At 40.8% G+C, this 17,173-nt stretch overlaps 1 protein-coding gene across 10 annotated transcripts in view; it reads left to right on the forward strand.

Annotated features, from left to right (window-relative positions):
- LOC109451776 (protocadherin alpha-C2) overlaps nt 1–17,173 on the forward strand; it is a 134,126-nt gene that overhangs the window by 78,935 nt on the left and 38,018 nt on the right. Inside the window, exon 1 of one of the 10 annotated variants that reach the window (XM_019740254.2) lies at nt 13,071–16,203. The exons of 7 other annotated variants lie outside the window; for them this stretch is intronic. In XM_019740254.2, coding sequence (XP_019595813.2) covers nt 13,636–16,203 — 2,568 coding nt within the window. In that variant the 5' untranslated portion in view covers nt 13,071–13,635. Of the gene's footprint in view, nt 1–13,070; nt 16,204–17,173 lie in introns of those variants that run through there. 2 more of the 10 variants (XM_074313660.1, XM_019740256.2) reach the window with 2 other exon arrangements.

The raw sequence follows: 17,173 nt of genomic DNA on the forward strand, positions 1-17,173 counted from the left end.
ATTTAGCTCTTCTTTATTTTTCTATTTCTCTGCTTAGATTTCCTTTCTTTTTATTCATTACCAATGTGTTTTTCTAACCTTATTAAATATAGTTTATAGTAGTTACTTTAAAGTCATCGTCTGCCAACCCCCGTATCTACATCATCTCAGGTTTGGCTTCTTGGTGATCTTTATTTACCCTTGAGAATACATCACATTTTTCTGGTTCCTTTTATGTTAAGTAACTTTGAATTATATCCTCGATATTATAAATGTTTTGTTGTGGAGATACTGCATTTTGTTATATTCCTCCGAAGGGTGTTGATGTTTTTTGTCGTAGTAGAGGATAAACTTGGTTAGACTAAAAACACAAAATTCTCTTTTACTTGTGATGGGCAATAGTTCAAATTTCAGTTCAGCTCTTTTAGCCTTAGCTCCCTATATGTGGTTTAGGGGTCTGCAAAAATGTGTGAAAAATTCAAGTACAGAATGTAGAGATAGAGCCCTTTCTCTGGCTCTCTCCCCTCAGGGATTCCCCCCACCCCTCCTCCCCTCCCCTGCAACCTCCAATGGTTATGATTGCTGCTGGCTCTCCCACTGTTCCTCATGCCAGGGAAACTGAGGACTATCTATCGGAACTTTAGCTCTCATGCTGTGCCACATACATGATCTGTCCTCAGGCCAAGCTACAGAAACAGCCAACCTACTAATCCACACTAATTCCTTTCTCCAAATTTTGGCTCCCCCTCAAAATCTGCCTACTTTCGTTTACTCTCAAGAGCTCTTGGAGAATTGCTTTATGTATTTGGCCAGAGGCTACACTTGTTATCTTCGGAAAGGCCTCTCTGTTGTGAGCTTACTTAGATATACTGGAATCAGCTTCAGGCCTCATGTTTTAAGTTTTTCCTTATATATAACATACCCAAGAATTAAGTTTAATAGTTTTTAAAATTCTGGGTAATGGGTTCAATGAATATTTAGAGAGTTGGATATCAAGAAATGCATATTCTTAAAGGAACATACTTTAACCCTGATGGATATAGGGTAAAGATGATATAAAAACACAATGATAAAACCAGTCTATTTAAGTGAAATAAATTTAGAGATGTGAGATGACTTTGTCAGTGAGTATTTAGGCATTTATGGGGGTCATATGAAACACAGTCATATGAAGTATTAAGGAAAACAAAATATTGCTGTGAACATGATTCTATGTTTTTTTTTACTACATTATTAATTAAGAATTTTGGAGACAAATCAGAAGCAAATGAATTAGCTCATTTACCATTTATTGAGAATATAAATTGACACAAAAATTTGGGGAGGCATTTTGGTATGTCTAATCAAAATTAAAATGTGCATGCTTTTAATAAGCACCTCTCAGAATAAACACACAGGCATTACATGCACATACTTTTGGAAATGAACCTAAATATTCAATCATGGAATAAAAATAAATTATGAAATATCCATATAATTAATATTATGCAGCCATTACTAAGAATGAAACAGAATTATATGTACTGACACAGAAGGATGTCCATCATATGTGTTAAATAAAAATAAAAAAGCAAAGTTGCACGATAGTGTGTAGAGTGTGGTTACATTTTGGTAAAGTATATAAATGTTTACCTTTTGCATAGGTAAAAGTCTGGAGGGATATGCAATTATCTGTTAATGGTGTAGTCTGTGGGAGAATGGGATTAGAAAGGGCTTTCACTTCTTTTTGCATTTTACAATTTTGGAAGAATTGAATTTTGTACAAGCAGCGTATATTTGTAATATTGTTGAACCTAAATAAAATGAATAGAAGACCAAGGAAATATAAAAATAAATCACACAGGAGGTGTAAATTTATATCTTTTATAAACCTAAAGTATATGCTATATTGTATTCACTTATTCAAAAATATATGTACAACAGAAGCTTTATTTTACAGCAGTACAAGCAAGTATACTTTTACTGGCTAGTGGTCACCAGATGTTTTTACCTTCATTAGTTGCTTCTAGGACTATCCAAAGCACCAAGTCCCCATTGCTTTGGGTAGGTCATTGATTCTGCACAGCTTTGTAACCACTTCAGGATGGGAACTATGTATAATAAATAAGGAACGTCACTGCAGTAGAAAAGATGAGTGAGGCCAGTACAAAAAGTGCTATTAAAGGATAAAGGATAACTTCTGCCACTTTGCCCAGTGTCTACATTCATTCAGAAAATATTTATTCATTTGTCATTTTAGATGCTTCAGCCCAGACCTTTCTGCTGAGTTCCAACTCTCATGTACCTAACATCTCTGCTTGGCTTTCTCTCAGGCAATTCACACATGTCTAACATTGAACTGTTGGTTTCCAGACCTGTTCAGACCATCTCTTCCCACAGTCTTTTTAGAAACTGATACCACTGTCTACCCAGTTCTTCGTTCCAGGAACTGGGAAGTCATTCTTGACAGCTTCATTTCTCAAGGGGAGTTTGTCCTCTCATCAATCAGTCCTGTAAATTCTGTCTTTGAAATTTAGCTTACAGGTGTCCATCCTCAAATGACAACCAGTACCTTGGTCCACGTTACCATCTTATCTCCCCTGGATGCATGCAATAGCCTTGTAACTGGTTTTCCTGCACCCCTACCCCCACCCCTGCTCTCCACGGGCCATTCTCTATGCAGTAGTTATGATAATATTTAAAAATATACATTGGATCACCTCACACCCCTGTTTAAAACCTACAATAGCTAACCTTGGAATATACGGAATAAAATCCAAACTCTTTATGGTCATGTACAATACCATGAAATCTGGCCCCTGGTTGTTTCTCACCCATCTCTGACACTCTCTGATTGCTTCCTATGCTTTATCACACTGGCTGTCTTTCTAATCTTCAAAGTGTACCCTGGCTTTTCCTAGGTTAGTGCCCTCACACTTGCTGTTCCCTCAGCAGGGAATGCTCTCCCACTATTGTTTCCATGGCTAGCCTCTTCTTCCTCTTCAGGTCACAATTTAAATGTCACCTCCCAGAAAAGTCTTCCCTGATGTCCATATCTAAGTATAGTTCCTTCAGGTACCTTTATCATTATTTCTTGCTTGTTTCTTTTATGACATTCATCACTCTTCTTGCCTACTTTAAAGTTATTTATTCACTTGTTGGTCATCCACCTCCCTCATTGCAGTAGTTTGTGATGATCAATATCATGCCTGTGTCTTTGCCGTGGTGTCTCCAATAGCCGTCAGAATGTCTGACACATAGTAGTCATTCAATCAACATTTATAGAATGAGTGCGCCAACCCTGTCCTTAAGCATGTTGGGCAGGGGAGATAAGTTATATACACACCTCACTCTAATAAAATATATAAATTGAAACTATACATAAGAGGTACTAGGAAAGTGTTACAAATGTTTAGGGTTTAATTAACTTTGTCACAAAGTTAATGGTCAACAATGTTGACTGAATGAAAAGATCACCAGCATCAGAAAGTGGACATGTTTTCTTTTAATAAGAGTGTAGTAAGATTGTTTGGTTCTGGTTTATCTCTGAAATTAAGATTCTGACACTCTAACTTAAGGCAATATTTTTTATATAAATTCTGAGTTTTAAAAATAAAAAGAGAAGGTGAAAATACAGTGCAATAACATATTACTCAAGGTTAGTTTCCAAAGTGTGTATGGTGAATATTATGTTTAAGTAAAATTAAGCTTGAAAACTCACATAAATCTTTCCCAGTGCAGTTTCCTGGTTGCATTGGTACCACCCTACCAGGAAATTCTCATGTACATTAAAGCTTGAAAACAACTAAACTCATCCTACTCAAGGAACAAAATAAATGTCTATATTTAAACACTTAAACTTTTCTGCTTTTAAGATAAATGAAGAATGGGGATTGTTGGAGAATTATAAAGTGCTCTTGCTTGCCTACAGGGTTTACTCCATTCACTTTTTTTCATGAGATACAATTGATATATAATGTTAATTTCAGGTGTACAGCATAATGATTCAATATCTATATATATTGCAAAATTATCATCACAATCAGTTTAGTTAGTATTTATCACCACATGTAGTTACATTTTTTTTCTTGTGATGAGAATTTTAAAGATCTACTCTTCTTAGCAACTTTCAAAAACATAATACTACAGTATTATTAACTATAGTCACCATGCTGGACATTATATCCCCTTGACTTATTTATTTTATAATTGGAAGTTTGTACCTTTTGACCACATTTCACCCATTTTGACCATTCCCCACCCTCCACATCCTGCTTCTGGCAACCACCATTCTGTTCTTTGTGTCTATGAGTTCATTTATTTCCATTGACTTTTGATGTTGACTCAATAACCTTTGATGCATATTAGAGTATTTCTTTCATGAGAATTACATTTGGTGATATACTTGAAAACCCTTAGCTCTGGGACTGTCACATACTAGATACTAAATGAATGCTTGATGAATTTGAATTTAAATCTTGCTTCATTAGACCAACATACAAGAGTTTTTAAAAGAGTTATTATGGAGACAAATGTGATTATCTGCTTCCTGTATTTCCAAGGTGGAATTTCCTGTTGTAACACTGTTGAATCCCTTTGTGAATTTTTTCAAAATGTATTGGGGTGGGGGCATAAGAATAGGGAGTAATCAGTGCTGTGCCTACTCCCAACATACAATTGCCAACTTTCCAGAATTATATTATAGCTGGCTTTTTCATCCAGGGACGCAACATTCATCCATGTATCCAGGATACTCACAGCCTGACTTTATCAGGGTAGTTGCTACTTTCTTAGTACATCATTATTGACTTGCAAAGCATGACTTTTGGTAAATTGAAAATCCCCTTTATTCCTCAACTCCTGCTAGCTTACGTCACACTAAATCCACATGTCCTAGGAGGCATAGCTGTCCAGTATATTCTATGTATACATTGATTTATGAACTAATAAATGTTTCATGTACAGTTGAGATTTTAAATGAGCTTCTCATAATTGGATCAAAGGAATACTAGTCTAGCTTGAGAGTACTGCAGAAAACCAATCATGGGAGGCTATTATGAAATTTTAATTATAAAGGATATTGAATATCCTAGGGTGTCAACTCTGTTATAATAGATGTAACATTGAATTAGAAAGAAAGTGAGATTTTTACCCAGTTCTGCTTGAAATGAACTCTGTATTTCTAGTAAATTATTGAATCATTCTATGCTTCAATTTTATATCTTCATTCAAGTTACTACCCCATTGTCTTTGGTTAACTGGATTTATTAGAGAATTGCCCAGGAGATTTAGATAAAGAAAAGTCACAAGTTAACATCTTGTTTGGGGAATTTTGTGTACTTTTCCCCCCATTCAGTACTGCAAAGCTGAAGTTGGCATCAACCAATCTCAAGTTGTAGATGCATCAAGTTAAATGATTTTAAGATCTTGGAAACCATTAGTTCAGAGATGCTGTGTAAACAGAACCAGTACTAGATTTTCTTTCTCAATTCCGTCAGTCGAGTGGAATATGCTTCATTTGTTTGTGGTAGAAAAAAAGAGAATGTGCAGAAGCTTGGATTTTCCATTTCTTTTGACTCATCCCTCTTTTCTCCTCAGGTTATTTGGATAATTTCATGAGACTTCTACCCCCATACCGCCCCCTCTTTTTTTCTGGCCAATAATCATTGAGAATTTATATAATGCAATTTTTATATGCTTCATCTCAATAAATGTCTAGCTGTAACTATTTGTAGTAAGTACTATGTTTTCCTTATTTTACTAAGCTTGTTGTAAATACTATGTTTTTCTTAATTTACTTTTAATTACTAGAGAAATTAAACAACTTTCTCAAGGACACATAATTAATAAACACTAGAGCCTGATCGTGAATATTCGAGTCTGGTTTTACATCAAGCAGGAGTCCCATAAAAAGGCTCTACCTGGGTTCGTGATCTAAGCATACAATGTGATTAAAAACCTTGAAGTGGGATTGTGGTCCGTAATTGCTAGTGGAATTTAATTCTAGCTCTTACTACCTAAAAAAATGCTTTGTAAAAAATCCTGAGGTTATCAGAAAATTGAAGACTCTATAAGTCCTTTCTAAATAACTTTAATAAAATGAGCTTTGATAAAGAAAGCTTTAGGTAACATTAATTATCTCATCAGAATGCCTTAAAGGATCTTTTAATAGTCACAGACAACACAGTATATCTCCATTTGTCTAATTTTTAGAGGATTTATATTTTATCCATTTTATGTGTTGTATACATAACTGCTGAAGGAATTATGTAACAAAATCTATCATAAAGAAAAACATGAGTGGGATTTATATCAGGAAAGTTCAAGTCATATGTAAAACCCCATTATTCAGGCAGAATATTGTAGGTGGGAAGATGGTACTGAAAGAAGAGATTGGGAAATGAAATACAAATCTATTTAGCATCATGATTTTGCTAAGGCCAGCCATTTAAGAAACATACGCAGAAGATCCAGTTGAAATCTCTAAAAGAAAAAGAAATTTGTAGTTGTGAAAATACTTGAATAGGATCCCATATAAAATACTTGGAAATTAATAGCTTGAGACCAATAATACAATTCTTTTTATTTAAATTGAGGTATAATCAACATATAACATTGTATTAGTTTCAGGTGTACAGCATAATGATTCAGTATTTGAATAGTATGATTTTTTAAATTAAAATTTATTGGGGTGACAATGGTTAGTAAAATTACATAGGTTTCAAGTATACAATTCTGTAATACATCATCATGTATATATCATTTTGTATGTTTACCCAGAGTCAGTTCTCCTTCCATCACCATATATTTGATCCCCTTTACCCTCATCTACTACTCCCCTCCCCCCTTACCCTCTGGTAACTGCTAAACTATTGTCTGTGTCTATGAGTTTTTGTTTCTTTCTTTGTTTGTCTTATTCCTTTGTTGCTTTGTTTTATATCCCACATATCAGTGAAATTATATGGTTCTTGACTTTTTCTGTGTGACTTATTTCGCTTAGCATAACGATCTCAAGATCCATCAATTTTGTCGCAAATGGCACTAACATAAGACCTGAAACAATAAACTGCATAAAAGAAAACAGGTACTAAACTTATGGACCTTGGGTTCAAAGAGGATTTTATTAATTTGACCTCAAAGGCAAGGGAAGTAAAAGCTAAAATAAACAAATGGGACTATCTCAAACTTAAAAGCTTCTGCACAGCAAAACAAACCATTGACAAAATAAAGAGGCGACCAACCTAATGGGAGAAGATATTTACAAGCAACACCTCAGATAAGGGGCTAATATCCAACTATATAAGGAACTCATACAACTCAACAACAAAAAAACAAATAATCCAATTAAAGAATAATATGATTCTAATTAGGAGTGCATGTGTAGTGGTCAGATGTTGTATTATAATCTCAAGAAATGGGCATGAAAAAAAGCTTTCTGGAGATTCTAATAAATTCCCTCACCTTTTGAGGATCCAGTTTCTTCATCAATACCAACCTCATGGGGCTTTTGTGAGGATTACATGAAACAATATGTACAGAAATAATATGTTAACTGTTAGTGCTAAGGCATCAGGATGTAAAGTGGACCCAAAAAGCCAACAATTACTTGATACGCATAGGCAGAGGTATAGGTTGGTTTAGTTTTTTCCATGCAGCAAACACAATACTGTGTTTCCCCGAAAATAAGACCAGGTCTTACATTAATTTTTGCTTCAAAAGACGCATTAGGGCTTATGTTCAGGGGATGTCCTCCTGAAAAATCATGCTAGGGCTTATTTTCCAGGAAACATGGTAGTTATAGAAAGGAGAAACTGAGGCCTTCATTTAGACTGACCTTTCGTCATATCTTGGAAAACAGTTCAAATTCAAGGTACTTCAACATATCTACAGTTCTTAAAATAGAAAAAAAATGTATCCAAATCAATGAATGCTTTGGCTAAAACCCACTTGGGAACAAAGATGTACTTGAGTGCCAAACTACCATCTTATTTTATTCTATGGCTGAAATCCCAAGAATTGCAGGGGAGAAATAGGGCCAAACAAGGTTTTCTATTAAAATAAAAGGGCCTGAATGATGAATGGAAACTTGGAACAGGTTTTAATGGTAATACCAGAAGCCAGAAATTAGCTTAAATACAACTTACAAATTTCTGGCATGTATGAAGCCTCAAATAGAATATTGGTAGTAATTTTAGTGAATTAGAAATATGGCTTACTTGAGGCAGTTGCTACTCTTATTCCAAAGAGCTCAACTTGCTGCTAAATTGGCTTGGAAATTTGATGCTTCCTTGTCTTGAGTCATTGATAAAAAGTAGAATGGTGGGTGGATATCTGCAGTCACCCACTAGACTTCTTTTTCCAGATTGAAGCATTCCATTTATGGATGCTCTTTGGCACTGTTATTCAAACAATTATAAAACTACCTAACTATAGTGTCTTGCAGCCTTTCTTCATTGTGTCTGCAAGGGTATTGGGGAAATTCTTTAACAGCTCCATGAATTCTACATAGATTGTGCCTGTAGCATTTCCCTTATCAATGATTCCAGCAACTGAAAATCTTAAATGCCTATGTAAATTTTTTTCTCTAGTCACATCTGTAAGGTCGTTATCTTGCTACATACACTTGACTTCATTATAGCACGTTTATGTTTCTTATCTCCTCACTGATCGTGAGGTTCAAGTTCTACTTAAACGTTTTCTTCAGTGAAAATAAAGAGGTTGGGTGAGATACTTTCTAAATATCTCTCACCCTTTAACATTCTATGATTCTTGTTAGGCTATCTCAATTGAGAATACTGATAGAGAAGCAAAATCCCAAAATAATTGAATAGTTCGATTTTGTCTATGAATATTGCACAATCTGTCCCAAGCCTTTAATCTACTCTCCCTTTTTATTGTTACTTTTCCAAAGATAGTTGGAGTCCCTTTGTTTATTCTGAGCAATTTTCCAATGCATCAGTCAAGAATCAACAGTATATTAGTTTTGCAGAACTAAACATTTAGAGGATCGTTCCCTAAAAGTTAATATGTTCCCTCTTCAGGGAAGGGAATGTGAAAAAAATTTTAGCTATCATGTTATATGAAAAATCTTTTTTTTTTTAATCTCCCCATCCACTGGATGCTATACCTGTAAAGAATACTGTGGTCATATTGGAAAGTATTTTCCTTCTGGGGTTGCATAAAGATCAGAAGTCCTGTTCCTTCCTAACAAGATGGAGTTTTTTAACTACCTTGGACCACACTAGACACTGGGATGATGAAAAGTAAGGTTTTTCCCTGTTTGGCAGATATTCTCATAATGGTCAACCCAAAGCTTTATCAAACTAATGAGTATGTCTTCTTGCCCTGTGGCCAAAAGACTCCAGATTGTTTGGTTCCCCAACATAAAATGATTTTTGATGCTAATGATAGAGAAAGGAAAATTTATGTGAATTAGGAAAGTTCATGAGGTACCAGTATTTTTCTTGTAGGCTTAATACAGATGTGTTGTGATTGGTTTTGCTCCTTTGCCCAGTGACCTCAGGGTAGATGCATTTTACAAATACAACTAAGGGATACTATCAAAGTTCATGTCTAGCATGGGGTAAACAAAAACCATGTCTTACGGCACTTCTCTTATCATGTCATTTTTCCTGTTAGTTATGAGCAAAAAATAGCTGTTTTATAATTTATAATTATGAAGTAGAGTGATAACATAATACTTTTGGGTAGACCCTTTTTTAGAATAATTTATTTCTAATCTGGAGAACTGAATCCCACTGATAAAGGTGCTCAATTCTAAGAAAGGGTCTACCCAAAAGTATCATGTTATCACTCTATTTTGTATTTCAAAATTTAAAGGAAGAAAACTATAGTAAAATCATTGCAGGCTCTTGAGCCCTCTCTCCGTTAGACACAGTCTGTCTATACACAACAAAGGGAAGTGCCTGAATTGTCGCAGTTCTTCTTGAATTTGCTAAAAACAAATCTGAAGAAAATGAACCAATCATCACTTATTATTGAGAGTTTATGAGGCTTCCCACACTGTGAAGAATACACAAAAATATAAGAGTTTGCAGGTTGCTTATTGAGGTAAAGAAATAATATTAAAGCATTTTGATGAATTAAAGAATGACACTCTTAGCATTCAGAGATATGTGGTAAACTGTGAAAGAGAAAAAAAAGACCATTATATTTAGAACACGATGTTTCGTGGATTAGATGGGTTTTAAGATGGACCTTGAAATATATATAAGATTTAGAAAGGGGGAGGGAAAGGAAGGAGCTATTTCTATTTGAGAGAATTACATAAGCAAAGTTGTAAATTTAGTTTTGTTCAAAAAACATTAAGTACCTCTGTGCCAAGTCTATACTGGGTGCTGGAGATGACGGCATGTTTGGGAATTCTTCTGTACTTTGTGCAAAAGTATTTTCACATCTCCCAAAAAGGTGAATCTCTTATGAGGAAATAAATCTCCTGAAGGAATCCTTATGACAGAAGTCCCTTTTCCTTGGTGACCTAGAAAGGGACTGGTTTTTGTTTTCAAAATATAGGCTAAACTCTAGAAATAATTGGGAAAGCATAACTTTGGTGCCCCCTCATCTTCCCTCATCATCACCTTCTGTCTGGCATCGTTACGGGGACTATGCTGTATGTAGACTGTCAACTAAGGGGTTATCTGATAATAATAGTTGCAGTTTAATAATAATAGTAATAATGTACTTATCAGTCACTATGCACATTGTTTTATATACATCATCTCATGTAATCATAATGACCCTATGAGTTTTCCTTAATATTATCTTCCCCAAAGAAAATGAGTAAATGAAAGTTTAGGTTAAGTAATGTGTCCAAGGCCACACAGGTAGTCATTGCCAGGGGCGTGACTGACTCCAGAGTCTATGTTCCTAATCACTGTGATATCCTGCTTTTTATTTATTTCAATGTTTTTTCTATCCTGCTTTTTAATTGTGTTCAGGGAAAGGGAATACATGGTGCTGCAGTTGAGGCATTAGCATAAATATGTGTAGACGGGGTCCTTACCAGCAGTGCAAGCAATCCCATTACACCAACTAGTAAGGTTGGCAAGAGTCTAAGTACAATAGCGTGAGGAACTAAATCACTATACTGCCAAATATAGAGTACACCATCTCTTCAGTACAGTGTCTTTGAGGTGGCTGATTTGTGTTGGCTCTATGTTTGCCTTCTCAGTCACTGAGGGAGTAAATACTAATTGAAATAAATCCCTTGACACATCAAAATGGACAACCTGGAAGGTGTTCTTGCTGGAAGATGACAAGATTACTAAAAGACAAGTCCGGGGTTTTCTCCCAAGATGTGACACTTGGGGGCTTCCATTAAAAACATCACCAAGCCTCTGTCACTTTAATCTCTTCCTTAAGTGCCTGTGATCTTTTCAGGGGCACAGGTCCGTGCATGGTCAATACCCAGTGGCCAGGTTTCTGAGCTGTGGGCAGTGGAGGCAGCAACTGTGAGGGCCTGGGAGGAGATGAGGGAAGAAAAGGTCACTCTTCCTGACAACTTATAACTTGATTCCACTTATAAGCCATTTATTTTCAGAAATAAGTAATGGGTGAAGACAAAGGCCAGGCCTACAATTCATGCACTTGCGAATTTAAGGCTTTCTGAGATCAAATTACCACAGCAGAGACAAAGTTACTGTAGGGACATTTTGGAAGTAAGCAGACAGAAAGGGAGAAGCCAGAGACCTAAGAAAGGAGACAGGAATAGAATGTGATGGAAATTGCTTCCCACTCTGCACCCTTGAGAGAACAAAGAGGACAAATAAGCAGCAGTGACAGTAGGAAGCTGGGCGCGTCTGTGGAATACAATGGTTAGGTTGGGGAGTGTTGTCAGTGAGTGCACTTGGTGGGTAGAAGGAAGGGATGTGTTAGTCCAGGCCTTTGAAATCTGGGTGTCAGGATCATTGCCTTGGCCCCTTCAACTCTCCTCTCAAGAAGGGAAGCATGCCAAATGTCGGGTCTTAGTTGGGCTATGTTCCAGTTCATAGCTAGAAAATGACCCACAGAGGAAAAGCTAGGAGTACGAGGCTGCTAGGAGATAAAGAAGAGAAAGGACATCTTAGTGAGTGCTTTTTGCATGTGGGGCAATGGATTTTAAACTGTGGAAGAGATGAGAGGGCCTGGGAAGAGTGGATGTTCAGGAAAGAGAAACAGAGGCAATGACACAGCACGGAAAGGCTTCCTCTGATCCTTCTCCCTTCTTGCTCATTGAAAAAAAGTGGTTGGCTTTTTGTTGCCTCTGCAGCAATGCAATGTGGAGTCTTGGGGGAACCCAGCCCAGAGATGTAAAGGAGCCTTACATTTATGAAAGATGACCTGCAGCCATTGACATTGTTGGCGATTGTAAGAAAAATCCCAGCCTCCCACATTTCACTTCATAACAGCAGACTTTTCACTGTAAGGCATTAATGGAGTCCGGATTCCAGCCAGGCTTGGGAGCTCAAGAGTAACGCTCTTGATTGAATGGTTTTGCCGGTTCTTGAAGACATTGTCATCTTTTAGAGAAAAAAAAAATTAAATAATTCTTGAAAGAACAAAGAAAATGTCTTGGGTGATAAATGAAAAAGATCTGAAGTAAAATAAGGAAAAGCTTGAGGGAAGGATCTCTTTAAAATCTTACCAGATTTCCCCCACTATGATCAAAAGGGGTCAAATAAGAGCTTTGCCTGCAGCTTCATGGAGCCAATTTTTAAAAAGAGAGAATTAAAAAACCTGAAGTATTGGTTATTTGCCAAAGCACACACTGAAAGGAAGGGCCACTTGGCTAGAGCAGAATTGAGTTGGATCTCAGGATATTAGTTTTAGACTTGCTCAGAAAGAAGATGGCACTTGCCACCCCCTCCCTTTGCACGAGGAGTCGAACACTTTTTACAGTACTTACGAGTATTCCAGAGAAAATGTTGGAGGTCAGGTGAATAAATAATGAATCCCCATCATCAATAACCCCAGAGAGCTTCCCCTCCGTTTGTTTCCTTTGAACGTGGAGCCTCCGCCTCAGGTGCCCCTTCTCAGCTAAGGCCTTCAGTTTATTTTATTGAATTGCGCTTGGAAATCTTTTCCTGGGGAGCTGTTAGCCTGAGTCCTAGAGACAACGGCTTTTCCCACAATAATCTCCTTACAGGACCCGTTAAGCAGCCGAGGGACCATGGAGACTGGAAGAACAGGACGGTGGGGGCAGGGAGAAAGGGAGTGGCCCGTATTCCTGCGGTCTGCTGGGATCCGGTGGGTCTAGGGTGAAGGAGTTGGGGCTGGAGTGGCAGGAGCGACTGAGAGAGCAGTCCGGGATGCAGTCGGCTGCCTCCGTGCGGAATCCGAGCCGGACCCGCTGAGCACTGCTCCCCCTCCCCTTCTGGTTCCTATTCCCTCCCCCTGGAGCAGCAGCAGCTGCGGCGGCAGCGGCGGCAGGAAGCGAAGCCAGGTTGAGCTACTCGCACGCGAGCCGAGGAGCTGGGTGATGGGGAGTCAGCGGGGCAGCGGGGCCAGGAGCCCTACGGAGGGCCTACGAGGGAAGCGGTCCCCGGTGTTGGCTAGCGCGTGAGCCGTGGGGAGCGGGCGCAGGGCGGCAGGAGCGGAGGCGGGGCCCGGGCGTGGAGCACGGCTGGGGAAGCTGCTGCCTCCGGCCCTGCCCCGCTGCCTCCGCCGCGGCCGGTGGCTATGGAGCTGGCGGGCACCAGACCTGGGGCGACAGACCATCCACGACTCCGGCCGCCCATGTCCTGGCTGCTACTGCTGCTGCTGCCTCTCCTGCTGCTGCTGCTGCTGTTTCCCGGTCCAGCAGCCTCCCAGCTGCGATACTCGGTGCCGGAGGAGCAGGCGCCCGGCGCGATCGTGGGCAACGTGGCTAACGCGCTGGGGCTGGAGCTGCGGCGCTTGGGGCCCGGCTGCCTGCGCATCAACCATCTGGGTGCACCCAGCCCGCGCTATCTGGAGCTGGACCTGACAAGTGGAGCGCTCTTCGTTAACGAGCGCATTGACCGGGAGGCGCTGTGTGAGCAGCGGCCTCGCTGCCTGCTCAGCTTGGAAGTGCTGGCGCACAGCCCCGTGGCTGTGAGCGCCGTGGAGGTGGAGGTACTGGACATCAACGACAACTCGCCGCGGTTCCCGCGGCCCGACTACCAGCTTCAGGTAAGCGAATCCGTGGCGCCTGGAGCGCGCTTTCACATAGAGAGCGCGCAGGACCCTGACGTGGGCGCCAACTCAGTGCAGACCTACGAGCTCAGCCCCAGCGAGCACTTCGAGCTGGACCTGAAACCCCTGCAGGAGAACAGTAAGGTGCTGGAGCTGGTGCTGCGTAAGGGCCTAGACCGCGAGCAGGCAGTCTGGCACCACCTGGTTCTCACAGCTGTGGATGGGGGCAGCCCAGCCCGCTCCGGCACGGCACAGATCTCTGTGCGTGTCCTGGACACTAACGACAATTCTCCCGCCTTCGACCAGTCCACGTACCGCGTCCAGCTTCGGGAGGACGCGCCCCCAGGCACCTTGGTGGTGAAGCTGAATGCCTCAGATCCGGATGAGGGCTCCAACGGCGAGCTCAGGTATTCCTTGAGCAGCTACACGTCGGACAGGGAGAGGCAGCTCTTCAGCATTGATGCCAGTACGGGGGAAGTGCGCGTCAGTGGGGCGCTGGATTATGAAGAAGCCTCTTCCTATCAGATCTATGTGCAGGCGACTGACAGGGGACCAGTGCCCATGGTGGGTCACTGCAAGGTGCTGGTGGACATCGTGGACGTGAATGATAATGCACCAGAGGTGGTGCTCACGGACCTGTATAGCCCAGTGCCTGAGGATGCTGCACCCAACACAGTGGTGGCCCTTCTCAGTGTCAATGACCAAGACTCAGGCCGCAACCGGAAAGTGAGCCTGAACCTGGAGGCCACCCTGCCTTTCCGACTGAATGGCTTTGGAAACTCCTATACGCTTGTGGTGAGTGGCCCACTGGACAGGGAGCGGGTGGCAGCCTACAACATCACAGTGACAGCCATTGATGGGGGAGTACCACAGCTCACATCCCAGCGGACTCTGCAGGTTGAGATCTCTGACATCAATGACAATCCACCGAGCTTCCTGAAGGACGCCTACTCCATCTATGTCCAAGAGAACAACTTGCCAGGGGTCTTGCTCTGCACTGTGCAAGCCACAGACCCGGATGAAAAGGAGAATGCAGAGGTGACCTACTCCCTCCTGGAGAGGGAGATTCAAGGGCTGCCAGTCACCTCCTATGTCTCCATAGACAGTGCCAGTGGCAGCCTTTATGCTGTCAACTCCTTTGACTATGAGAAGTTTCGGGAGTTCTTTGTGACTGTGGAGGCCCAGGACAAGGGGAGCCCCCCGCTGAGCAGCACTGTGACCGCCAATGTGTATGTGGTGGACATGAATGACCACGCCCCTTACATCCTGTACCCTACCTCAACCAATTCCTCAGCAGCCATTGAGCTGGTGCCTCGAACTGCCCCTGCTGGCTACCTGGTCACCAAAGTCATAGCCATGGACTCAGACTCTGGGCAAAATGCTTGGCTCTTTTACCATCTGGCCCAGACTTCTGACCTGGACCTCTTTAAAGTAGAGCTGCACACAGGAGAAATTAGGACTACCAGGAAGATGGGAGATGAGAGTGGAACCACTTTCAACCTGACTGTGGTGGTCCGAGACAATGGCGAGCCATCGCTCTCAGCCTCTGTGGCCATTACAGTAGCTGTGGTGGATAGAGTGTCCAGAATCCTCCCTGATACTCAGAGACATGTTAAGAGTCCTCGGACATACTCTGAAATTACACTTTATCTAATAATAGCATTAAGCACAGTGTCTTTTATATTTCTTTTGACAATCATTGTTTTGAGCATCATCAAGTGCTACCGCTATACTGCATATGGCACTGCGTGCTGTGGAGGCTTCTGTGGCGTGAGGGAGCGGTGCCCTGCAGAACTGTACAAACAGGCCAATAACAATATTGATGCCAGGATACCACATGGCCTCAAAGTGCAGCCTCACTTCATTGAAGTGCGAGGGAATGGCTCCCTCACCAAGACCTACTGCTACAAGGCCTGTCTGACAGCAGGCTCAGGGAGTGACACTTTCATGTTTTACAACACAGGGGCACAGACAGGACCTGGGCCTGGGGGAGCCCAAGCAGCAGCAAGTGACAGCAGGCACCTCACAGGCCAAAGTGGACAGAGTGCCGGGAACCTGATTATTCTAAAAAATGAGGCTGTTTCTCAAAATGAGGTGAGCTAGTAGTCAGGGGGTCTTCCACAAAGTCACGCATTTTTCGCATTCCTCAGTCCCCAGTATCATGTGTTTGGCGTTACTGAGTTATTAACAGTGACGGGGGTTATCTGGTTAACTTCGTATGTATAGTACCTGTGATTTGATTATACTCTACTATGTGCCCTCTCTAGAAAAACGGTACTAGAGAATTGTTTTACTTCCCATTTTCTTTTCAGATATATGAAGTCTTGACCATAAAATTGTTTGAGATATGAGGATAAGTCTTAAATACTTGATGTTAGAGCACAGCTCTGTAGAGAAATAGTATAGGCTTGAAAACAAGATGATGCTAGTATAGGGCATAATGTTATGAGATTCAAGGAGAAATGGCCTCTGCTGTGTCATAGACAGGAAAGTTCTCTTTTGAGATGCTGTGAGTGCTATTTTTAAAAAAGCTCTGAGACCTCTAGGGGCAGTGGTGGTCACCTCTATATGCTGTCCCTGTTTATACCTTGAACTGTCTACACTGAAAATTATCCAGTTAATATTTCCAGTAATTGCACTGACCTAATGGGATAGGATCTTCTGGAAATTCATGGCAGAGCTAATAAAGCCATAGAATGTGGACCTCACCCTGAAGCCAAAGTTTGCTTTGGCTGTTTGATGTGGTAACTCTTCTGTCGGGGGCTGTCAGAGAAAATGAATGATGGTAAACAGATAGACCAAGAAACAGTTCGTGTCTGGTTGAGCCAGGGAGGTATTAGAATACTGTGAAGACCACAACAAGCTGGGGTTGGGGAGAAAGAGAAGGGAAAAGAACTCTTACTAATCACCTTTCTTGGCATAGTGTGAATTCATTGTAAGAGGATTTCCATGCATTTAGCTTAGATGCAATCTGTAATCTTCTGATTTCCTGTTGATAGCGCCTAAGGTTTTGATGAGATGTGAAGCAGCCTATTTAAGCCCCGCATATCTTTAAGTTAAAGGA

The sequence above is a fragment of the Rhinolophus sinicus genome, linkage group LG10 (assembly GCF_036562045.2).
Source record: "Rhinolophus sinicus isolate RSC01 linkage group LG10, ASM3656204v1, whole genome shotgun sequence".
Taxonomy (NCBI): Eukaryota; Metazoa; Chordata; class Mammalia; order Chiroptera; family Rhinolophidae; genus Rhinolophus; species Rhinolophus sinicus.